The sequence below is a fragment of the Schistocerca piceifrons genome, chromosome 8, assembly GCF_021461385.2.
Source record: "Schistocerca piceifrons isolate TAMUIC-IGC-003096 chromosome 8, iqSchPice1.1, whole genome shotgun sequence".
NCBI classification, from domain to species: Eukaryota; Metazoa; Arthropoda; class Insecta; order Orthoptera; family Acrididae; genus Schistocerca; species Schistocerca piceifrons.
The window spans coordinates 276,271,928-276,297,946 of record NC_060145.1 but is presented as its reverse complement, the minus strand read 5'-3'; the positions used below and the strand labels follow the sequence as shown (position 1 = coordinate 276,297,946).

General features: G+C 40.3%; 1 protein-coding gene across 4 annotated transcripts in view; it reads right to left on the bottom strand.

The window, feature by feature from the left end:
- LOC124712001 (guided entry of tail-anchored proteins factor 1-like) overlaps window positions 1-26,019 on the bottom strand; it is a 123,808-nt gene that overhangs the window by 31,453 nt on the left and 66,336 nt on the right. For all 4 annotated transcript variants that reach the window (XR_007005556.1, XM_047242289.1, XM_047242287.1 and 1 more), the window contains exon 2: window positions 14,192-14,357. Coding sequence is in view for 3 of the 4 variants with exons in the window: in XM_047242289.1 (XP_047098245.1) it covers window positions 14,192-14,357 (166 nt within the window). In the remaining variant the exon portion in view is untranslated. The remainder of the gene's footprint in view (window positions 1-14,191; window positions 14,358-26,019) is intronic.

Below are 26,019 nucleotides of genomic sequence, written 5' to 3'. Positions count from 1 at the left end.
GTGGAGGGGGGGCAATCAAATCATACTAACGAGGTGGCAATTATAGTCTTTGCTGTTGTCTCGACAGAAACTTCTGTGAGGGTGTAGCTTCTGCCCACTGAGTACACCCGTCAACTGCTGTGGAATGTATCAGTAGCTGTCCAATGCTAGAAGGGAGTCTGCAGGATGAACGGGGACATGGCTTAGAACCTTGAAACTGCCCAATGTCAGCTCATATGTGCCATTTCATTTTGCATGGTTGACGTTGAATATACGAATGAGCCCAAGCACCAAGCATCTTTTTTAATTGATGGACAAACAAAACTGTGTGTCAGTAACTTGATGATCGTGTTTGCTCCTGGATGTAACAGATTGTGAGCAATGCCAAAAGCAGCTTTGTGAAATTTTGGTAAAATGTAGAGCCTTTGATTCCGCTAGGAGATGTAACACAATAGTGACAATCTGGTGCCGAGCACTGAGATTTGGGTGAGTCACAGTCCTGTGGAAAGGTCAGACAATAAATGCCGTAGTTGTGAATCTGCAGTCTGAGTGCTGGCGAGTTCTTGTAGTCCACGGCATTTGCCAAACTACCGGCATCCAAAAAGTAATCAGCACCAACATTATCTGCTCCTTTTATGTGATGCACATCCATTGTAAACTGGCTGACAAACTCTATACATCTGAACTGCCAAGAGGAGCACTCATCACTGGTGTGCTGTGCTGGTTGCTACTTTTGAAAGAAAATTTAACGGTTGCCAATGTTGGTCGATCCACTGCACATATTGCTGTTTGGTTAACATCAATGAATATTGCTAGGAGCACAAATGGCACTGGGTGAGCAAAGATCAGTGCACTAGTTAGGCTCACCTGAAGATCACAGGTAACAGTAATGAATAACTGCCATCAGTTGAAATCATATGTCCTAGGAAGGTGAGGTTGCTTTGCCAATGACGCACTTGTCTCTATTCAGTACTATGCCACAGTCACACAACTGCCATTGTGTTTCCTACGCATGTTGTTAGTGTAGCCATACATTTGGTGAGAACATTAGAATGTCATCAAGGTATGTGAAGGAAAATGGAAGTACCTTTAACACTTCATTCATAAAACTTTGTGATGTCTGTGTGGCATTTTTGAGACCAAATGGCACAAATAAAAATTAAAATTTGTCGAAGAGCACAACTACCACCATCTTCAGGAGTTCACAAAATGGCACAAGTATTTGGCTGTACGCTGTGTGACAATCTATAATGCAGTAAAATTTTCCACCAGCTAAAGTACATGTAAAACCTAGAATGTTTTGCTTAAGGTACCTGTTTGGAACTATCTAGGTGTTTAAAGTGCAATAATCCCCACAGAGACACCACAAGCCATCTTTATTGCGAACGAGAAACAAAGGTGAAAATCAAGGGCTGTTGGAATGACGGGTTTTCCGCTTGGAGCATTTCTTCAAATATGTGCTTTTTTCGAAGAGTTCTCGGGCTTCCAGCCGGGTGGCGGTGTCTTCAAACTGCAGTTTGAAGACACCGCCACCCGGCTGGAGGCCCGAGAACTCTTCGAAAGCTGTATACGCCAGGAAAGCATACATTCACATGTGCTTTTTTATGTTATATGCTGAAGTATCCTTTGATTGAGGATACTTCCACAAAAGAAGCCCAGATAGCGTTTAACAAAACTTGAAAGTTTACTTGCAGCTTGCAAAGTTCCAGAAAAATGACTATGTTAACAAAAGTTTGCACTTTTGTATGCAGTACTGCCTAAACAGGACTCACAAACTTAATAACAGAAACACTACCACGATACTTTACTTGTGTGGTCTCAAGTCTGGAACACGGCACTTGTTCAGAAAAAAACAATCTTGGAAAATTAGAACAGTGCCACACTGCACTTGACTAAAGTCGTCAAATCACAATCACCTGACAACCAAACAAGGAAACAGTGAGTAAAAGAATAACATTGTCCTAAGTATCACATCGCCTAGCAAAGTCAAGTACTAGGAGCGAGTGAGGTGACAATATACTTTACAGCTGATGGCACGTAGAGAGTGAGCCCCTCACTGAAGAGGTACTAATGTACTCAGCACCTGGCTCAGTCCACTCACTCTGATGGAAGTGGCTAACTGTGGGTAGTGTGTCAGCCTAAACACTTACTGGGTGGCAGGATATGTGGCAAACTATTTGCAGCACGTGTCTGGTGGGAGAAAATAGTTCTGTGCAGCCAGCGACATATCTGAGCACCACTAGTGCCACTGCTAGCCTGGAATTGGTGCCACAACCACCACCTTGTGGTGGATGCAATCTTCTGCAGGACTTTGCTGTCAAATGTTCTGCTGATGGAAGACAAGCCGTAACTCGTGCTGTGTGATGGTTGCACTGGTTGCTGACGATGCTGGCATCCCCTGGCACGAAAGCAAATGTTTTGCGACAATTCTGTGGACAAGTTGCAAAATGGGTTGGTCACATGTACGGATATGGTGTACATTGTTGTGTTTGACACTGCAATGCTGAGCTAGTATCCATAAATCAATCAGGAGACTTCACTTCCTGAACCTCCAGGGTTCTCACAGGTTTCCCCAAGTGAAATTCCCTGACATTTCTCTGCTTTCCAAACACATTTTAGCATTTTTCCCTGTCAAATTTTGAGACTGATTGATTAATTTCTGGGGCCAAATGGTGAGGTCATCAGTCCCATGATTCCAAAGTTACTCACAGAGGAAAGAGGGTCAGCTAAAAGTGGATGGATCCAGTCAGGGGAGTCAAACTATAAAACAAGGAAGTTAAAACATACACAGTAAAAGGCATAAAAGGTTAGACCAAATCTAAAAACTGGAAAAAAACTTTACAAGGCGAGGGGTCATGGGGACCCGCACTGAAAAAACGTGAAGAGAGGCCCCAACCCAACCACCCTGCCTCTGCTCCAGGAGTAGAGAAAAACCTTATATCTGGAAATAACCACTTTCACAGAGGAAAGTGAGACCAGTTCAACCATCTGTGAATTGTCTACTAATAATAAAATTAAGGAAGACTATACTTAGCATGAAGGAGACATTCTTTCAGTATGTGAGATACTGTCAGTCTGGTTTCACAACTACACTGTGGCAGTGGTTCGTTACAGAGGAGGACACAATGGGTGAGCCTGGTATGACCAATGCATAGATGGCATAAAGCAGTGGATTCCTTCTGAGAGGAGTGGAAGGAAGAGCACTGAACTGCAGCAGTGGACTCCTTCCAAGAGGAGCAAAAGGAAGAGCATCAAAGTGCAGCAGTCTCCTTGATTGTGCGGAGTTTATTACTGAGAGCAGTAGCACACCAAATGTCATTCCACTTTTGGGCAAAGAGAGATCTGACATAGATCTGCATATCCGCAGTTGGAGTCATGAAAGAGAAGGGAGCTTGAGTATCAGCTTATCTAGCAAAACAGTCAGCCCGTTCATTCCCTGGGGTACCCACATGACTTGGGACTCAGAGAAAGACAAATGAGCAGATGTCACAGCCAAGGAAGGAGAAGTGGTCATGGACTGCAGAGACCAAAGGATGACAAGAGTAGCAGGCTCCTTAATGAGTCAGTACATATTAAAACACTGTGGAGGGAGGCCCAAGTAACAAAATGGAGGGTCCTGGTAACAGCTAGCAGCTCTGCTGTGAACAACTACACAATTCCGGCAATAAATAGTGTTCTAAGCCAGTAGGAGACGTGAAAGTGTAACCTGCCTTGTCTGTTATCTTAGAACCATCAGTGTAGAAAATGGTAGCACCCTGGAACTCTTTCAGGATGCAATGTACAAGATGCTGGAAGACCATAGGGGCGACAGAGACCTTAGGACCCTCGAATAGGCTGGTCCTAATTTGTGGTCTAGGCACCATCCAAGAGGGGGTGTGAGGGGGAAATACACAGGGCACATTTCAGTGAATCGAGATGGAGATCCCAACAGAGGGAAGTGAGACACATTCCAACCGGCAATCCCACCCATGGGCAGTGATCATCCTTCACTTCCAAATAGGCCAGGATACATGGGATGGTCAGGGAATCTGCAAATGGTGATTGTGTAAGAAACTAGGAGTTGGCTTCATCATATTTGTAGAGGGGGAATCCCACTTCCGGGAGGAGACTGTCAACAGAACTATTGCGAAAGGCATCAATAGCCAGACACACCCCACAATGGTGAACAGGATCAAGTATTTTCAGAGCGGGAGGAGCCACTGAGCCATAAACCTGACTTCCATAATCTAGTCTGAACAAGACCAGAGCACTGTAAAGATAGAGAAGAGTAGCATGGTCTGCACCCCAAGATGTGTGAGCCAGTAGGCAGAGAGCATTAAGCTTCCGCGTGCATTTCATCTTCAGGCGGCAAATATGGGGCACCCATGTCAGCTTTTCATAAAAAAAAGGGCCCAAGAAACATGATTGTGCTGTAACATCTACAGTATGGTCGCCTACATAAAGTTGTGGATCAGGGTGTACTATGAATTGATGACAAAAATGCATAATCCATGTTTTGGAGCGAGAAAATTGGAAGCCATGGGAGACAGCCCACGCAGAGGTCTGTCGGACAGCCCCTTGAAGCCGGCACTCAGCAGACACTACCAAGTGGGATCTGCAACAGATGCAAAAATTGTCAACATACAACGCGGGGTAACCTGAGGGCCAACAGAGGTTACAATCCCATTGATGGCTATGAGGAAGAGTGTGACACTTAAAAGAACTGTATGGGATACCATTCTCCTGAATACGAAGGGTGCTGAGTCAAGTGCCAACTGGAACCCAGAAGAGCCGGTGGTATAAAAAAATCATGAATAAAAATTGGAAGGGAGCTGCGAAAGCCCCTGTCATGGGAGAGGGGTAACTAAAATACGATGGTGCAAAGCCTGTCATATGCCTTGTGTGTGTCAAAGAAGATGGTGACAAGGTGCCTACAGTTAGTAAATTCCAGTCAGACTGCAGTTTCAAATCTGAGTAAATTGTCAGTGTTGGAGATCATCCTTCCCATAAGCTACACTGATATGGAGACAAAAGGCCCCAAAATTCAAGTACCCAACATAATCGGAAACTAACCATCCTCTCAAGCAGTTTACAAAGTGTGTTCATTGAGCTAATTGGGCAGTAGCTGTCGTTGGGTTCTTCCCAGGCTTAAGGATGGGGATAACTGTACTGCCACACTGTTGTGAGGAGAAGGCACATGTGACCCAAATGTGGTTAAAGATCCTGAGTAGATATTGTGTTTGTGTAATGTCCAAGTGTTGGATCATCTGGTTGTGGATGGAATCTGAGCTTGGGGCCGTGTCATGTGAAGCGGTAAGAGTCTGCAAGAATTCCCATTAATGAAGGGTTCATTATAGGGTTCAGCTTGGTGAGGGTTGAAACAGCCCTGAGTTTCTGCTGGAGAAAGGTGGCAGTATAGGAAGAGAATACTGATGCTGTCGAAAAGTGTGTCGCTAGGTGTTCTGCAAGGACTAACGGATCAGTAGACAGAGCACCTCGGAGGATAAGCCACTGGACAGCTGCCTGTCGCTGGTGGCCCAGAAGGCTACAGAGGTTGAACCAAAACTGCAATGAAGAGCCATACGCCCCAGAGAGGAAACATAGCGAGCATTCCTTTTTAGTCTGCTTAATAAGGTAACAAGCCTTAGCACAGAGACGCTTAAAAGCGAGGAGGTTGGTCTGTGAAGGATGTCATTTAAATCGTTGCGGCACCTGTTGGCAGTCCTGGACAGCGATTGTTATGTCCTTGGTCCCACCATGGTACTGGTCGATGATTAGGGGGACCTGTAGATAGGAGGACAGCAGTACCAGCAGCATGAAGAATAGTGGCAGAAATACCTTGCACAACCACATCAATGCAGTTCGTGAGAGAGGTGTCGAAGTGCGCAGCTGACATATATAAAGGCCAATTGGCCCTGCGGATTGCCCAGCATGGGGGGCATATCAGCCTGGCGGTGGCAGGGGAATGACAGAATCACTGGAAAGTGGTCACTGTCACAAAGATCATCACGGGGTGACCAATGTAGGCAAGCCATGAGAGCAGAGGAGGAGACTGTGAAATCGACAGCAGTAAAGGTTCCATGAGTGCCACTGAAGTGGGTAGGGGAACCATCATTGAGGAGACACTAATCAAAGTCTGTAGTAAGTTGGTCAAGTAGAAGACCCCTGCTGAATGAAGTGGCACTCCCCCACAGAGGGATGGTGTGCATTGAAGTCCCCAAGGAGGAAATATGGGGGTGGGAGTTGCTGTATTAAGGTAAACAGTTCAACATAAGGAAGCGACCTACTTGGAGGGAGGTAGACGTTGCAAATGGTGATTGCCACAGTCGTCTACACTCTAACTGCTATTGCTTCCAGGTTGGTATGAAGGGGGATCCAGTCACTAATGACATTGGTGCAAACCCACATGCAGACCCCTCCAGACGCTATCCCAGGGCAGGCACAGTTCCAAGAGAATGCTCAATAACACAAAACTTTAGCAAATGATCATCACAAAAGTGAGTTTCTTGAAGAGCAAGACAGAATGAATAGTAGGAGGAAACAATGCATTGTATTTCTGGAAGGTGGCGATAATATCTGTTGCAATTCCACTGGATTATCGTGTGGTGAGAGTCCAGGAGAGTCATAAAGAAGTTGAGGGAAGGTCAAGTCACTTGGTCGGTGGTCTTCACCAATGAGGATGGTGTAACATCCATAAAAACTGGGCCTTGATTCAGTATGAGGTGAAGAGATTCAAGCCCCCCAGAAAGCTGCGGAAGCTTCAACTTTTGACTTGTTCTGCTTCTTCTTCTTCCTCAGAGAGAATAGATGGCGGTGATATCGGGATCGGACAGAGAGCGAGTGGCCTTGGGGCCCTCAGAGCGCGTGTCTCTCCTCTAGCCTGGACGCAAGCTTCCTGTCCCGAGAACACCAGGGAGGGGTATTCTGAGATGGAGCCTCATCCCTAGCAGGAGCCAGAGAAGAGGATGTCTTCCACGTCTGAGGAGGAGGAGGAGGAGGAGCGGTTCCTGGAGGGAAAGGGATGGGAGCTGCCAAGGATGAGGAAACGGAAGGGGGGCAGGATGGGGGTAAGGGTGAGGGGTGAGGAGGGGAAGGCGTAACTGAGGCATACATAGATGAGAGATTTACAGGGTGAAATCTGTCAAATTTCTTCCAGACTTCGAAGAAGCTGTGAAGGTCAAGGGTCTTTATTTCCTGAATTCTTTTTTCCTTCATGTACACTGGACACTCCGGTGAGTGGGAACAATGGAGACCAGATCAGCTTACACAGTTAGGCGGTAGGGTGCAAGGGCTCCCCACATGAAGAGGGTAGCCACAGTCACCACAGATGGGTGTGTCATCGCATCGCAAGGACATGGGGCCAAACTTGAGACAATGGAAGTAATGCATGGGAGGTGGAATGCAGGGTTTGACATCGCATCTGTACATCATTACCCTGACCTTCTCAGGCAGGGTATCCCCCTCAAATGCCATGATGAGAGCACCAGTGTCCACACGATGGTCCTTTGGGCCTTTCTGGACATGCAAGACAAAATGAACGACATGTTGTTCCAGATTTGCCATAAGTTCATCATCGAACTCAAGGAGAAGGTCCCTATGGAAAATTATATCCTGTGTCATACTGAGAGACTTGTGACGAGCAATAGCCATGAGGTTGTCTCCTAAGCGGTTGCAGGCACAGAGGGATGTTGGCTGACTGGCAGAAGTTGTCTTTATAAGGAGAGAGCCAGAGCTCATCTTGCTTAATGACTCGAACTTCGCCGAACTTGTCCTCACTATGTTCCACAAAGAAAAGGGGTTTGGTGGTGGCAAAAGTCTCCCTGTCAGTCCTGTTACAGACCAGGAACCATGGAAAAGGCCTCACTCCAAGTCGGCATGTGTGGCCCTCCTCCCAGGCTGGAAAGGCAGAAACAGGAACTGAGACAGAACTACGTTAAGGAAGAGACACAGCCGCAGTAGAGCAACCAGAGTGTTTAACACATTTCTTGTGCCAAACGTCCACCCTGGCAATCCCCCCTCCGAACAGGTGCTCGCCTTGTGGGCGCCACCCAACCACAGCAATGGCCGCCTAGTGGGACGGTTGTTGCCACGATTTACAATGCCCCGAAAAGATTGGCAACCACTCCTAGGCTTGCACAAGGTGTTCACTGCACAGGTACTGGCAGTGTCACTCCTGTGGTATCAGAGGCTTAGCCAGATGGGTACATAACAGGTTCACCACATGGAATGGCTACCTAGCTGGTGACCTAGCATGGGGGCAAAAGGGTTTTGGCAGGGGGGGGGGGGAGGGGAAGGGGGAAAATGGAGAGGGAGAGGAGGAGGAGGAGGAGGAGGAGGAGGAGGAGGAGGAGGAGAGGAATCCCCCTACAGATTTCAGATTTAGAGATGGAGGTCAAACACCTGAGGGAGACCAAAAAATAAAAGCCAAAAAGGAGGAGGGAAAGCAACCAACATCACAAGATGAATCAAAGTCATGAGAATAGTCAGGCCGACATAAAGAACACCAAGAGAAGGAACGGCAGGGGCAAAGGGAAATGAAGATGGTCAGCTAAGGAGAAGGGAAAGCAGCCCAGAAAAGAATAAAGGCTGCAGAAGCTAAGGGACCCATGAGTGCCATCCATATACCCACCAAAGAGTTGTTGGCCCCCTGGGGGGACAAATTTTGAGATCTCAAGGCATAAGTTGACAAAAGAATGTAAGGACTTCTGTATTTCTCAATATGTGAGCAAAAATCTTAAGTACTAAAATCAACACCTTTTACTATGAACTGTTTTTATATTGAGAAAGCAACTCAAATGTAATTAATGTATGTTTCATTAACAGCGGAGATGTTATTTTATTTCAATAAAACAAAACACATTTGGTGAGAAAAATACGTATGTCATTGGAATCGCAAGACAGATTTAAAATATCTTCACTGATTTGAGAAATAACCTGAGAAGAAAGTAGGCTTCTTGAAAGTAATGTATAAGGCAGGGAAGAGTTGTGTAAACCAATACTATAGCTGACTGCCAATAAAATGTTGGTTCTACTATGTTTGTTATTGTTGGTTATTGCCCACTGTGATATGTCTATTATTTTACAGGTATTGTGTGGTTTTTCTTTCACAAAACATATGAGCAAATAGTGTACAAACTGCCAGTGACTGCCACTATTTTGTTTCTCTTATCAACCATACTTTCTAATATACATTTTGGCACTGTTGGTCCAGATTGTCCCACTCGTCAATGGCGATTCGGCATAGATCCTTCAGAGTGTTTGGTGGGATACGTTGTCCATAAACAGCCCTTTTCAATCTATCGTGGCATGTTCAATAGGGTTCACATCTAGAGAACAAGCTGGCCACTCTAGTCAAGCGATGTCGTTATCCTGAAGGAAGTCATTCATGAGATGTGCACGGTGGGGGCGTGAATTGTTGTCCATGAACATGAATGCCTCGCCAACACAGTTGCACTAACGGTTGGAGGATGGCTTTCACATATTGTACAGCCATTATGGTGCTGTCCGTGACCACCAACGTCATACGTCAGCCCCACATAACGGCACCCCAAAACAGCAGGGAATCTCCACCTTGCTGCACTCGCTGGACAGTGTGTCTAAGGCGTTCATCCTAGCTGGATTGCCTCCAAACACGTGTCCGATGATTATCTGGTTGAAGGCATATGCGGAACTCATCGGTAAAGAGAACGTGATGCCAATCCTGAGCGGTCCATTCAGCATGTTATTGGGCCCATCTGTACCACGCTGCATGGTGTCGTGGTTGCAAAGATGGACCTTGCCATGAACGTCGGGAGTGTAGTTGCACATCATGCAGCCTATTGCACACAGTTTGAGTCATAACACGACATCCTGTGGCTGCATAAAAAGCATTATTCAACATGGTGGCACTGCTGTCAGGGTTCCTCCGAGCCATAATCCATAGGTAGCGGTCATCCACTGCAGTAGTCGTCCTTGGGTGGGCTGAGCGAGGCATATCATCGACAGTTCCTGTCTCTCTGTATCTCCTCGATGTCCAAACAACATCGCTTTGGTTCACTCCAAGATGCCTGGACACTTCCCTTGCTGAGAGCCCTTCCTGGCAGAAAGTAATAATGCAGATGTGATGGAATCTTGGTATTGACCGTCTAGGAATGGTTGAACTACAGACAACACAAGCCGTGTACCCCTTCCTGGTGGAATGATTGGAACTTATCGGCTGTTGAACCCCCTCCATTTAATAGGCATTGTTCATGGATGATTGTTTACACCTTGGGGAAGGTTTAGTGACATCTCTAAACAGTCAAAGGGACTGCGTCTGTGATACAATATCCAACTCTTATCTTCAGGAGTTCTGGGAACCAGGCTGATGCAATACTTTTTTTGATGTGTGTATAATCTACTTTCAAAGTGCCAAAATGTACTAGAATAAATAAAATGTCTATAAAATGCCACACTGTACAATGTTCTTGTGGTGAGACAGCTGCAATTCCTGAAATGCATTACATGTGGCCTCTGGCCTGCCGAGGAGCACCACAGTCCTGAGTCCACGGATAAACCACGAAAATCTGGCACATTACACCACACACAAATAGACCTGGGCTGCAGTCAGATTATTGAGACTAGATCCGATGGGCAGGGTCTGCACATTAGTGGGAAATTTGGGGCTTCAGATTGGCAGGCCCGATCTGATAGAGATACCCGCAGAAATGGCCTGCTGTTTTGGCCTGTCATGGAAGTCCGCTGATGTGGCCAGCTATTTACATGTCACAGACACCATGTTGACAAAATGATACTGAAGTGATCAATCCATGCAATAGATAACTTGTGTGAATACTATGAAAATCGATACTAATGAGGATAGGTTGCAACTCACTGTAAAGATGATTACTGAGCTGCAGACAGGCACATAGAAAAGACAGTCACACTCTCACAACTAAATTTTTGGCCATAGCCTTTGTCAGAAAACGAGAGCACACACACATTCACACAATCATTCAGACACAACTCATGCACACATGACCGCTGTCTCTGGCCGCTGCATCAACAGTGTCTGAGAATCAGATCCAAACAAACCACTCCTGACACCTCCCTGCCTCTCATCCGCAGTTGCTAGGCTAGCAGCAAGAAGTGGTGGCAGCACTGACTGAAAGCTGAGGGTAGTGGCAGAAAGGGAAGAAGCAATAAGAATGAGGGATTTGGGAAGTGGCTCACATATTCAGCTGCACCCAGCCAGTGACTATGCATGACATCTCACTAAACAAACCATTTCATCTACTGAGATAAAAACTAGATTTTTCCAATGTTTTTTTTTTTCAAATTTCCCTGATATTTCAATGATTTCCCTTAAATTCCCTGATTTCCAGAACTTGTGGCAACCCTGACCTCACATGATTTTCAGAGATAAGCCCTTCCCCTTTGCAATTTTTCTATTTCCATTTTAACAGTTCCAATTCCTTTTCCGTGGAAGACATTGTTAAATCTTGGTTTTTACCTTGTACTGGCTCCTTTTCTTTTTTCCAACTTCATACTTCTTTTCATGGCATTTAGAGTAGATTTACTACCATGGCAATTATTCTTTAACTATGGAAGATCTTCTAGGTTACATCCTGGAGGTTCAGGTTTCACCTCAAGCACGTTTGGCTTCTATGTATTTGTAACAGCTCGGATGAAGTGATAATGTTTTCTTTGTTGCTGCTCTTAACTGATGGTTGTTGTGGGTTGACATATGTGTTCGTTGTGTCTATCTCTGTACCCTGCTATAAGCAGAGCATGCCCGTAGGTCAGTTACTGTGTTTTTCATGACTACAAACCAGATTTGTGGTTGGTCAGGCATAAACAATGGGGCCTGTAACTGCAAACACAGTGCAGAAGGACTGCTTGAGCCAAGGACAGACAGTCTGTTGCCGCTGTGAGTAGCTTGATTATATATTTAATACTTACTCAGAATTAAGTGTAGAAACATTTGACGAAAGTGTTTAAGCTCAAGGAAATAACGCTGCAACTGCTTATTTGTTTGTTTTAAAGCCTTAGTTATTTATTGCAGAAATACATTACAACTTTAACAACCAGTCCCCTACAAAAATTTCAGATTTATAGATCACTTCCAGCATTGTGGAAAGTGAAATCCAATGAGTGCATGAACAGTATCTTTTCTGTGCATAGATGGTGTAACAAAGTTCACCAATTTGATGGAAGATTTCTCTTTCATCCTTAAAAAATTCCAACAGTCATCTGGCTGTGTTGCAATTTCTTTTAGCATGGTAGTAAGGCCATATGTAGAACACTTTCCATGCCACTTTTTTGCCTATAGCTGCTCCCTCCTGCTTTTCTTTTTGCAGCATGTAGTGACAGCAATGACAATACATGTGAATCATACATCATCAAGTGCTGATATGTTCGCTACAAAGGAAGAATTCTAAGTGACTCTTCCCAGGCATAAGTATTGCGCCATTCTTGGCCTTGCACTTTTGCATTTGGTCTTGCACTTTTGCACAGTATATCAATACAATATTACAATGAAATAAATATTGAGCATGTGACATTAAAAGAGAGTAATAGAGAAGTACAAATAATGTCCAAATGAGAAAAGAAATAATATTTTTAATGTTCAATGAGATTCAGAACTTTTACTCTCCTGCATATATTGCCTACCGGCTAACAACGAACAGCTTAAGACTTATTCTTACTAAAATCCACCTCATATAAATGCACAGTAAACACAGAGGTCAAAGATCCCAGAAATAAAGATTTTCTTAGTCACTAGATGATACTTCACCAGACAGAGAATTTCCATGTGTAAAATTTCTTAGTGTAAAGATAGACAACAAATCAAAATGGAACAACCAAACTGAATGCTGATCATTAAAACCCAGTTCAATGTGTTTTGACTACAGAATCATCTCTCACCACTGTGGGAAAAAATACTAGCTTCCTTTGAGTACCATCACTATCTAATTAACTTTATATGAGAATCACATGGAGCAATGAACCTAAGGTCAACAAGGTATTCATTAAACAAAAATGAGCTATAATTGCATAAGGACTCATCACTGGAATAAATTATGTTCATTACAACTTTGTCTCCATAAAACAGAAAGAAATAGGTACCAGTTTACACTCTTTGAAATTCCGAAGATAGCAGGCATAAAATATAGGCAGCAAAACGTTATTTACATTTTGTACAGAAATTAGACTGCAGCTATAAGAGCCTAACAGCACGAAAGGGAAGCATGTTTGTAGCCTATCCGGTACATTATTAAACCTGTATACTGAGCAAGTAGTAAAGAAAACCAAGAAAAAACATAAAATAGAAAATTGAAGTTCAGTGAGAAAAAGTAAAATCTTTGGGGTTTGCCAATAACATTGTAATTCTTCCAAAGATAGCAAAGGGGTAGAGTCTTGAAAAGAGGTTACAAGATAAATGGAATGTCAAATTGAATGAGGTGATGGTGAGGAATTAAATTTTACAGGAGACCAAGACTTGGATACACTAATCACCTTCAAATTATTGTAGATGCAAAAATAAGAGGCTTGCATAAGATAAACTAGTCTGAACATCTGTGTCAAACTAATCTTAGGACTGAAGGTATCAGCATATTCATATAATTGTTATGTTTATAGCAATAAATGAGCAACAACTATATATTGTAACTGGAAAATCAGCTGCTCTTTTTTCCATCTCCAAAGTAAAGGCTGTCATTCTAAATATGAAAGGCAAAAGTTCGTGATCTTTTTAGGTTTAAATAAGAGTATAACCATTGTCCTTAATATATAATATAAGCCACTTGTCATCAATGAATCATCACTGCTGCAGTCTACGGAGGCAGTTTCTAATAGCTGTGTCTTAGTGACAAACTATATCTTGACTCATTCCACATATATAAGGATTCCTCACATGATGTGATTTACCATACACAAGGTTTTAATTAAAAACAACAGTATTATTCTAAAGTTTCTTTTCAACTTTTTATGGGAGCTGTCTCAAGTGGAGACAGAAACAATACATACCTCTATCAATCTTGTGAACTGTATTGAAATATTGCAGTATTTTGCCTTAAGGCTATAATTATTATATGACTTATTTTGCTAACTGACAATTTTCTCAAGCACAGAAAGAAATATGTTAATAAGAAGTACATTCCCTTTGGCAGTAGGGAAAAAGAACTGCTATACTGAGTAGTACGTCTCAAATAATATCCTTCTTCTTAATACATAGAAAATAGAGACAAGTATTCTTTATATATTGAACACTTACCTACAGTTTTCAACTCATTCTGAATTTTGTTAAGTTTACGTTGCATTCGAGCATATTTTGCAAATTCATCGATCATTGAGATTGTTGCTAACTCTGCTTTTACATGTGCTTCTTCAGTCTTGAGTTCCCGTTCATGTGCTGATGCAACACAAATACAGGACAGCAGCTGTTAAATGAAAGGATTATTAATGAGGCTGATGGTATGAGGAATATAGTAATGTCCTGTAAAGCTCATTGTTATTGTTATAGTTGTAAAATGTAAGTACTGAATAAAAAAGATTAAATATTTATCTATTGTGGTACCTGTATACATGTTAAAGCATGCCTCAATTAAAGTACACCCTAGACAAAACAGGCATGAATCACCAAACTAGTAGGGTTCTTTATCATAAATCATGTGCTTTATTGCACAAGTATTTGAACAAGTGTTGAATACAGACAGATAGGTTTCACAAAAAATAAGAGTTTTTGAATTCTATTCACGTAGTCATTGATACTTACCCACTTCCTCATCTGAACATCAGCTCAAGAATAAAGCAGTCTTTGACACCAGCAGAACAAACCAACTAGTCAGCTGATATTCTGCTGTGTCTTGCCATCTTATAATGCAAATTAACTAGAAACACACACTAGCAAATTCAGCATCAGCATTTTCAAAGGCGAAAGTTCCACAGATTTGTTTTTTATCTGTGATGCCCCGATTCTTTTGAGCTTCATACAACATCAACAAGCCCTCGCTGCCACACAATATGCAGCAGTTATCAAAATTTTGGTGTAAAGCTAATGTAATGTCACAGCAACTATAGAATGCAGATTCAAACACAGAACCTAGAAGAAATGGATATGATCTTTTTTGACAATTCTATATTATCCAGGCAGTGATAAGCCCAATCAACTGTAAATACTGCTTCTAACTCACAACAACATGATTAAGTTCCACAACAGTACAAACGCAGGGGCTATATTGCTAAATGAAGAAGCTTAGAACCCATACAGTTATATCAAACAAACAACAAATTTGAACTGTTTGATTACCAGAGCACGCCAATCATGCACGGACTTCAATGCGAGATGCCTTTAATAGGTTCCACAACGAAACATTGTCTCGAAATTTGGTAGAAAATCCGAAGAAATTCTGGTCGTATGTGAAGTACACAAGTGGCAAGATGCAGTCAATACCTTCGCTGCACAGTGCCGATGGTACTGTTAACGACGACTGTGCCGCTAAAGCGGAGTTATTGAACGCAGTTTTCCGACATTCCTTCACCAGGGAAGACGAATGGAATATTCCAGAATTTGAAACATGAACTGTAGATACCTTAGGGGTTGCGAAACAACTCAAATTGCTTGATACGGGCAAGTCTTCAGGTCCAGATTGTATACCGATTAGGTTCCTTTCAGATTACGCTGATACAATAGCTCCCTACTTAGCAATCATATACAACCGCTCGCTCACCGATAGATCTGTACCTACCAATTGGAAAATTGCACAGGTCACACCAGTGTTTAAGAAGGGTATTAGGAGTAATCCATCGAATTACAGACCCATATCATTGACGTCGGTTTGCAGTAGGGTTTTGGAGCATATACTGTATTCAAACATTATGAACCACCTCGAAGGGAACGATCTATTGATACATAATCAGCACGGTTTCAGAAAACATCGTTCTTGTGCAACGCAGCTAGCTCTTTATTCGCACGAAGTAATGGTCGCTATCGACAGGGGATCTCAAGTTGATTCCGTATTTCTAGCTTTCCGGAAAGCTTTTGACACCGTTCCTCACAAGCAACTTCTAATCAAGCTGTGGGCCTATGGGGTATTGTCTCAGTTGTGCAACTGGATTCGTGATTTCCTGTCAGGAAGGTCGCAGTTTGTACTAATAGACGGCAAATCATCGAGTAAAACTGAAGTGATATCAGGCGTTCCCCAGGGAAGCATCCTGGGTCCTCTGCTGTTCCTGATCTATATAAATGACCTGGGTGACAATCTGAGCAGTTCTCTTAGGTTGTTCGCAGATGATGCTGTAATTTACCGTCCAGTAAGGTCATCCAAAGACCAGTATCAGTTGCAAAGCAATTTAGAAAAGATTGCTGTATGGTGTGGCAGGTGGCAGTTGACGCTAAATAACGAAAAGCGTGAGGTGATCCACATGAGTTCCAAAAGAAATCCGTTGGGATTAGATTACTCGATAAATAGTACAATTCTCAAAGCTGTCAATTCAACTAAGTACCTGGGTGTTAAAATTACGAACAACTTCAGTTGGAAAGACCACATAGATAATATTGTGGGGAAGGCGAGCCAAAGGTTGCGTTTCATTGGCAGGACACTTAGAAGATGCAACAAGTCCACTAAAGAGATAGCTTACACTACACTCGTTCGTCCTCTGTTAGAATATTGCTGCGCGGTGTGGGATCCTTACCAGGTGGGATTGACAGAGGACATCGAAAGGGTGCAAAAAAGGGCAGCTCATTTTGTATTATCACGTAATACGGGAGAGAGTGTGGTAGATATGATACGCAAGTTGAGATGGAAGTCATTAAAGCAAAGACATTTTTCGTCGCGGTGAGATGTATTTACGAAATTTCAGCCACCAACTTTCTCTTTCGAATGCGAAAATATTTTGTTGAGCCCAACCTACATAGGTAGGAATGATCACCAAAATAAAATAAGAGAAATCAGAGCTCAAACAGAAAGGTTTAGGTGTTCATTTTTCCTGCGCGCTGTTCCGGAGTGGAATGGTAGAGTAATAGTATGATTGTGGTTCGATGAACCTTCTGCCAAGCACTTAAATGTGAATTGCAGAGTGGTCATGCAGATGTAGAGGTAGATGTAGATCAAACGGAAATTTTCTACGGTAGCTAAAAAACAAAAAAGTATCATGTTAATCAACTATTGTTCTCATAACATGGCCACAAGCCACAAATACTTTTTGCAGCTTTTCAGTTTAAGGCCCAAATTTTATACTGATGGCAACTCCTATAGTCTTTGAGACAAAACAAAATGGGTCCTTAAGGTTGCATGATTAAATCTTCAATTTTTTTGGTCCTGTCCTCCTCAGTTGCGCGTAATACTACGGTATGTTGATGATTTTCACTTATGGACCGTCTGACAGCAACTGAATAAAACACAATTTTAGTGCCATACGCGTTTCGCCTTTATTTTCTGCAAGGCATCATCAGTGGCCTGTAATATGTACATATGTTAGCTATTTTATTTACATTTTTGTCACTGTGCCTATAGGTTATAAACAGTTCTGGTGGTTGGTATTTCCTATTAAGTAGTAATGTTTTGAACTGTACTTACAGGTTGCGTAGACAGTTTCTTACATATTACGCTCCTGTTGCATTTTTGGTCTTGTTCTTCTTCCTATGAGCGCCAATTTGCTGCTTTTTCCTGCATTCCACAGCACTATGCACTGAACGCTTTTTTTAATGCAATGTTTTGGTTTCTGTTGCCGACTGTCAAATGTTTTTGCCAAAGATCGAATATTACTGCCAAACTTATGAGTGTAACTATCGAAGTATCTGTGGTCTGTTCGTGTATGCATTTGTGTGTGCGCTTGTGTGTGTGTGTGTGTGTGTGTGTGTGTGTGTGTGTGTGTGTGTGAGTGAGTGAGTGTTTTTTGGTGTCATTTTATTTTATTGTATTTAATTATTTATTTTTGTTTATGTCCCGTGTATGTGTGTGTGTTTTGGTGTGATATATATATATATATATATATTTTTTTTTGTGCTGTGTATGTATGTCTGTCAGTATTTTGGTGTTATGCATTTTTTTTTTTTTTTTTTTTTTTTTTTGGAAGGGGGGGGCTGTGTATGTGTGTGTGTGTGTGTGTGTGTGTGTGTGTGTGTATTTTGGTGTTATATACTTTTCTTATGTTATCATTTCCTTTATTAAGTGTAGTAAGGAGCCTGTGCTGATGTGTGTTTGTTCATTTATCACATGTTTGTTTTCTGCTATGGCTTTCTGGATGTGGAAGTTTTCTTGCATTTGTATAAGATGTTTGTCATGGTTGCTTATTCTCATTATTTTCACTTCTTGTTCCATGTTTGTAGGATGATGGTTGTAGTGTTTTAAATGCTCTGCAAATGTGGAATGGTTTGTTTCATACTTCCAACATCTGATATGTTCTTTGTATCTTGTTTCAAAATTCCTGCATGTCATACCTATGTATACTGCATCACAACTTTGACATTCAAGTTTATATATTCCTGATTGTTGGAATTTGTCCCTCTTGGTAGCTGGCTGGCTTAGGTGTGATTGAAGGGTTTGCCCAGGCTTATATGCTATTTTGAAGCCCTGTCTCTTTAGGATGTTTGCAACTCTGTGTGTTAGTTTATGTGTGTAGGTCATGGTGTACCATCTGGTTCTTTTCTGTGTGGTGTTGTCATTGTGTGTGTTTGTTGAATGTGTTTGTAAGTTTTCAGCTTGTGAGTTCTTTTGTATTGTGGAAATGTTGTGTTTGTTTTTTATTTGTGTTTTTATTTTTTGATTGAGCCTGTGTACCACATGTGTGTCATACCCGTTGTTCCTAGCTATTTGTATGATCGTGTTCATTTCTTGTTCATAGTTTCTCTTACTGAGTGGGATTCTGTTTAACCTATGTAACATGTGTCTTAGTGCTGCAAATTTCTGGCTTTGGGGGTGGTTGGATGTGGAATGTATTATTGTGTCCGTGGCTGTTGGTTTTCTAAAGATGTTAAATGTATGTTTTCCATTTTCTTTTTTAATTGTAATGTCAAGAAAATTTATTTGATTTTCTTTTTCTTTTTCAAGTGTGAATTTTATGTTCTTATGAGCTTTGTATATTTCTGAATGGAGTTCATCTATTTTTTCACTTGGCTCGTCTACCAAACAAATAATGTCATCCACGTATCTGTACCAATATATGATTTTGAAACTTTCATTTGTGGTTATCTTATCAAATATCTGATTTTCAAGGTGACTGATGAAAATGTTTGCTAGTGTTCCTGATATTGGGGATCCCATGGGCATTCCATCAGTTTGTAGATAATATTCTTCCTCAAACTGAAAGTAGTTTTGTTCAGTTGTCAGTCTGAGCGTATCTGTTATTTCTTTTATTGCGTCTGTGGTGAGGTTGCTGTGGGATGAGAGATTTTGTTCTATGATTTCTATTGTTTCTGTGATAGGGATGGAGGTATACATATTTTCTATATCGAATGAAATCAGTGATGCTGTGTGTGGTACCTGTATGTTCTGTATATTTTCTATTAGGTTTCCTGTGTTTATCACTGTTCTGTTGTTCTCTACTTTATAGTGTTTTGTAACTAACTTTTGGAGGTGTTTGGCTATGCGGTATGTTGGGGCTTTCTTGAAGTTGATAACAGGTCTCATTGGCATTCCGTCTTTATGTACTTTCGGTTGACTGCAGAGTGTTGGTGCTTGTGGGTTTTTCTGTGTTAAGTAGTATTTTTGTTTGTCTGTGAGTGTGTGTTCAATGTTTTTCAGTGTTCGTTTCACATTTGCCTGGAATCGTGTAGTTGGATCTGACTTCAGTTTTTGTATTGCGTTGGTGTTTATGTATTCCTTGGTTTTTGTGATGTATTGCTCTTTATCCATGAGTACTGTTACATTTCCCTTGTCTGCTCTTGTTATTAATACGTTGTTGTTTGTTAACTTTTGTTTTAACCTTTTCATAATAGCTGCTTCTGTTTGGTTGTTCTTATTGTGTGTCTGCTGTGTTTGTTTTATTATGCCTTTTATTTCTTCTTTTACTAGTTCTCTTGTCAGTCCTATGTTTATTTCACAATTATTTTGTTGTTCTTCACGTGTAAGGATGTGTTCGGTTTCTACTATGAGATTTTCTATGTATTGATTGTTCACCTTGCTATTGGTGCAGTGTTTCAAGCCTTTTTCCAAGAGCATTTTTTCGTTTTCGTGTAGTTCTGTCTCTGTTAGGTTAACTAAGCGTGGATGGAATGAGTGTTGGTGTTCATGTGGTTTCCCATTTAAAATGTAAATGTATTTTTGCGTCTTTTTTACTGTTAGTTTCATTATCTTGTGTTTATGTTTGTTTTGTAAATGTTTCATTGCTATGTATGTGTTGTGCTCAGTTTTTTCTACTAGTGCCATGAAAACTGCGGCGTTTCCTACGTTTTTTGCCAATTCTAGATGAGTTTCATAGAGCATCAAGTTTAGGTGCTGTTTTTTCGAATAGAGCATCTTAATTTCATGTAGTAACCAATATCGTTCTGCGAATGATTTCGACTTTTGTGCCACTGTAGAACTGTTTTTAACCTTTACATTAATGTAGCTTGGAATTAAATCCTTCTTTTTGCATGTTCTGTTGAATTTTATATGCTGTATCGTCTTATGGAGTCTCAGATGTATTTTCTTGAACCTGTTGTACACGTTGACAGGGAATGCTTGACATAGCTGTATTGACATCTTCAATTTTTTGGTCCTGTCCTCCTCAGTTGCGCGTAATACTACGGTATGTTGATGATTTTCACTTATGGACCGTCTGACAGCAACTGAATAAAACACAATTTTAGTGCCATACGCGTTTCGCCTTTATTTTCTGCAAGGCATCATCAGTGGCCTGTAGTATGTACATATGTTAGCTATTTTATTTACATTTTTGTCACTGTGCCTATAGGTTATAAACAGTTCTGGTGGTTGGTATTTCCTATTAAGTAGTAATGTTTTGAACTGTACTTACAGGTTGCGTAGACAGTTTCTTACATATTACGCTCCTGTTGCATTTTTGGTCTTGTTCTTCTTCCTATGAGCGCCAATTTGCTGCTTTTTCCTGCATTCCACAGCACTATGCACTGAACGCTTTTTTTAATGCAATGTTTTGGTTTCTGTTGCCGACTGTCAAATGTTTTTGCCAAAGATCGAATATTACTGCCAAACTTATGAGTGTAACTATCGAAGTATCTGTGGTCTGTTCGTGTATGCATTTGTGTGTGTGTGTGTGTGTGTTTTTTGGTGTCATTTTATTTTATTGTATTTAATAATTTATTTTTGTTTATGTCCTGTGTATGTGTGTGTGTTTTGGTGTGATATATATATATATATATATATATATTTTTGTGCTGTGTATATATGTCTGTCTGTATTTTGTTGTTATGCATTTTTTTTTTTTTTTTGGAAGAGGGGGCTGTGTATGTGTGTGTGTGTGTGTGTGTGTGTGTGTGTGTGTATTTTGGTGTTATATACTTTTCTTATGTTATCATTTCCTTTATTAAGTGTAGTAAGGAGCCTGTGCTGATGTGTGTTTGTTCATTTATCACATGTTTGTTTTCTGCTATGGCTTTCTGGATGTGGAAGTTTTCTTGCATTTGTATAAGATGTTTGTCATGGTTGCTTATTCTCATTATTTTCACACATTATTACACACACACACATACACAGCCCCCCCTTCCAAAAAAAAAAAAAAAAAAAAAAAAAAAAAAAATGCATAACACCAAAATACAGACAGACATACATACACAGCACAAAAAAAAAAAATATATATATATATATCACACCAAAACACACACACATACACAGGACATAAACAAAAATAAATAATTAAATACAATAAAATAAAATGACACCAAAAAACACTCACTCACACACACAAAGACACACACACACACACACACACACACACACACACACACACACACACAAGCGCACACACAAATGCATACACGAACAGACCACAGATACTTCGATAGTTACACTCATAAGTTTGGCAGTAATATTCGATCTTTGGCAAAAACATTTGACAGTCGGCAACAGAAACCAAAACATTGCATTAAAAAAAGCGTTCAGTGCATAGTGCTGTGGAATGCAGGAAAAAGCAGCAAATTGGCGCTCATAGGAAGAAGAACAAGACCAAAAATGCAACAGGAGCGTAATATGTAAGAAACTGTCTACGCAACCTGTAAGTACAGTTCAAAACATTACTACTTAATAGGAAATACCAACCACCAGAACTGTTTATAACCTATAGGCACAGTGACAAAAATGTAAATAAAATAGCTAACATATGTACATACTACAGGCCACTGATGATGCCTTGCAGAAAATAAAGGCGAAACGCGTATGGCACTAAAATTGTGTTTTATTCAGTTGCTGTCAGACGGTCCATAAGTGAAAATCATCAACATACCGTAGTATTACGCGCAACTGAGGAGGACAGGACCAAAAAATTGAAGATGTCAATACAGCTATGTCAAGCATTCCCTGTCAACGTGTACAACAGGTTCAAGAAAATACATCTGAGACTCCATAAGACGATACAGCATATAAAATTCAACAGAACATGCAAAAAGAAGGATTTAATTCCAAGCTACATTAATGTAAAGGTTAAAAACAGTTCTACAGTGGCACAAAAGTCAAAATCATTCGCAGAACGATATTGGTTACTACATGAAATTAAGATGCTCTATTCGAAAAAACAGCACCTAAACTTGATGCTCTATGAAACTCATCTAGAATTGGCAAAAAACGTAGGAAACGCCGCAGTTTTCATGGCACTAGTAGAAAAAACTGAGCACAACACATACATAGCAATGAAACATTTACAAAACAAACATAAACACAAGATAATGAAACTAACAGTAAAAAAGACGCAAAAATACATTTACATTTTAAATGGGAAACCACATGAACACCAACACTCATTCCATCCACGCTTAGTTAACCTAACAGAGACAGAACTACACGAAAACGAAAAAATGCTCTTGGAAAAAGGCTTGAAACACTGCACCAATAGCAAGGTGAACAATCAATACATAGAAAATCTCATAGTAGAAACCGAACACATCCTTACACGTGAAGAACAACAAAATAATTGTGAAATAAACATAGGACTGACAAGAGAACTAGTAAAAGAAGAAATAAAAGGCATAATAAAACAAACACAACAGACACACAATAAGAACAACCAAACAGAAGCAGCTATTATGAAAAGGTTAAAACAAAAGTTAACAAACAACAACGTATTAATAACAAGAGCAGACAAGGGAAATGTAACAGTACTCATGGATAAAGAGCAATACATCACAAAAACCAAGGAATACATAAACACCAACGCAATACAAAAACTGAAGTCAGATCCAACTACACGATTCCAGGCAAATGTGAAACGAACACTGAAAAACATTGAACACACACTCACAGACAAACAAAAATACTACTTAACACAGAAAAACCCACAAGCACCAACACTCTGCAGTCAACCGAAAGTACATAAAGACGGAATGCCAATGAGACCTGTTATCAACTTCAAGAAAGCCCCAACATACCGCATAGCCAAACACCTCCAAAAGTTAGTTACAAAACACTATAAAGTAGAGAACAACAGAACAGTGATAAACACAGGAAACCTAATAGAAAATATACAGAACATACAGGTACCACACACAGCATCACTGATTTCATTCGATATAGAAAATATGTATACCTCCATCCCTATCACAGAAACAATAGAAATCATAGAACAAAATCTCTCATCCCACAGCAACCTCACCACAGACGCAATAAAAGAAATAACAGATATGCTCAGACTGACAACTGAACAAAACTACTTTCAGTTTGAGGAAGAATATTATCTACAAACTGATGGAATGCCCATGGGATCCCCAATATCAGGAACACTAGCAAACATTTTCATCAGTCACCTTGAAAATCAGATATTTGATAAGATAACCACAAATGAAAGTTTCAAAATCATATATTGGTACAGATACGTGGATGACATTATTTGTTTGGTAGACGAGCCAAGTGAAAAAATAGATGAACTCCATTCAGAAATATACAAAGCTCATAAGAACATAAAATTCACACTTGAAAAAGAAAAAGAAAATCAAATAAATTTTCTTGACATTACAATTAAAAAAGAAAATGGAAAACATACATTTAACATCTTTAGAAAACCAACAGCCACGGACACAATAATACATTCCACATCCAACCACCCCCAAAGCCAGAAATTTGCAGCACTAAGACACATGTTACATAGATTAAACAGAATCCTACTCAGTAAGAGAAACTATGAACAAGAAATGAACACGATCATACAAATAGCTAGGAACAACGGGTATGACACACATGTGGTACACAGGCTCAATCAAAAAATAAAAACACAAATAAAAAACAAACACAACATTTCCACAATACAAAAGAACTCACAAGCTGAAAACTTACAAACACATTCAACAAACACACACAATGACAACACCACACAGAAAAGAACCAGATGGTACACCATGACCTACACACATAAACTAACACACAGAGTTGCAAACATCCTAAAGAGACAGGGCTTCAAAATAGCATATAAGCCTGGGCAAACCCTTCAATCACACCTAAGCCAGCCAGCTACCAAGAGGGACAAATTCCAACAATCAGGAATATATAAACTTGAATGTCAAAGTTGTGATGCAGTATACATAGGTATGACATGCAGGAATTTTGAAACAAGATACAAAGAACATATCAGATGTTGGAAGTATGAAACAAACCATTCCACATTTGCAGAGCATTTAAAACACTACAACCATCATCCTACAAACATGGAACAAGAAGTGAAAATAATGAGAATAAGCAACCATGACAAACATCTTATACAAATGCAAGAAAACTTCCACATCCAGAAAGCCATAGCAGAAAACAAACATGTGATAAATGAACAAACACACATCAGCACAGGCTCCTTACTACACTTAATAAAGGAAATGATAACATAAGAAAAGTATATAACACCAAAATACACACACACACACACACACACACACACACATACACAGCCCCCCCCCTTCCAAAAAAAAAAAAAAAAAAAAAAAAAAAAAAAAAAAAAAAAAAAAAAAAATGCATAACACCAAAATACTGACAGACATACATACACAGCACAAAAAAAAAAATATATATATATATATATCACACCAAAACACACACACATACACAGGACATAAACAAAAATAAATAATTAAATACAATAAAATAAAATGACACCAAAAAACACTCACTCACACACACACACACACACACACACACACACACACACAAGCGCACACACAAATGCATACACGAACAGACCACAGATACTTCGATAGTTACACTCATAAGTTTGGCAGTAATATTCGATCTTTGGCAAAAACATTTGACAGTCGGCAACAGAAACCAAAACATTGCATTAAAAAAAGCGTTCAGTGCATAGTGCTGTGGAATGCAGGAAAAAGCAGCAAATTGGCGCTCATAGGAAGAAGAACAAGACCAAAAATGCAACAGGAGCGTAATATGTAAGAAACTGTCTACGCAACCTGTAAGTACAGTTCAAAACATTACTACTTAATAGGAAATACCAACCACCAGAACTGTTTATAACCTATAGGCACAGTGACAAAAATGTAAATAAAATAGCTAACATATGTACATATTACAGGCCACTGATGATGCCTTGCAGAAAATAAAGGCGAAACGCGTATGGCACTAAAATTGTGTTTTATTCAGTTGCTGTCAGACGATCCATAAGTGAAAATCATCAACATACCGTAGTGCATGATTAAAGTTTATGGCACAAGCTCATTACATTACTGACATTTATTTTGAAGCACTGCATGGTAGATGCTCGAAGTGGGTTCACAATTATATAATCCAAGTTGTGTAATCAATTTTGTAATGGACAGTAAGCACTAAATCAATGCTGTGTGTGTGTATATTAAAAATGTATATATTTTTGTACCTTTTATTATTGACATAATAATATTTCCTTCCTTGCACAATATTGGTAGCAGAAACATGATTTTCCAAGACTGGTCTTCAAAAAATGTAGCTGTTTGGTGGCCCTTCTTTCTTTACAAAACAGTAC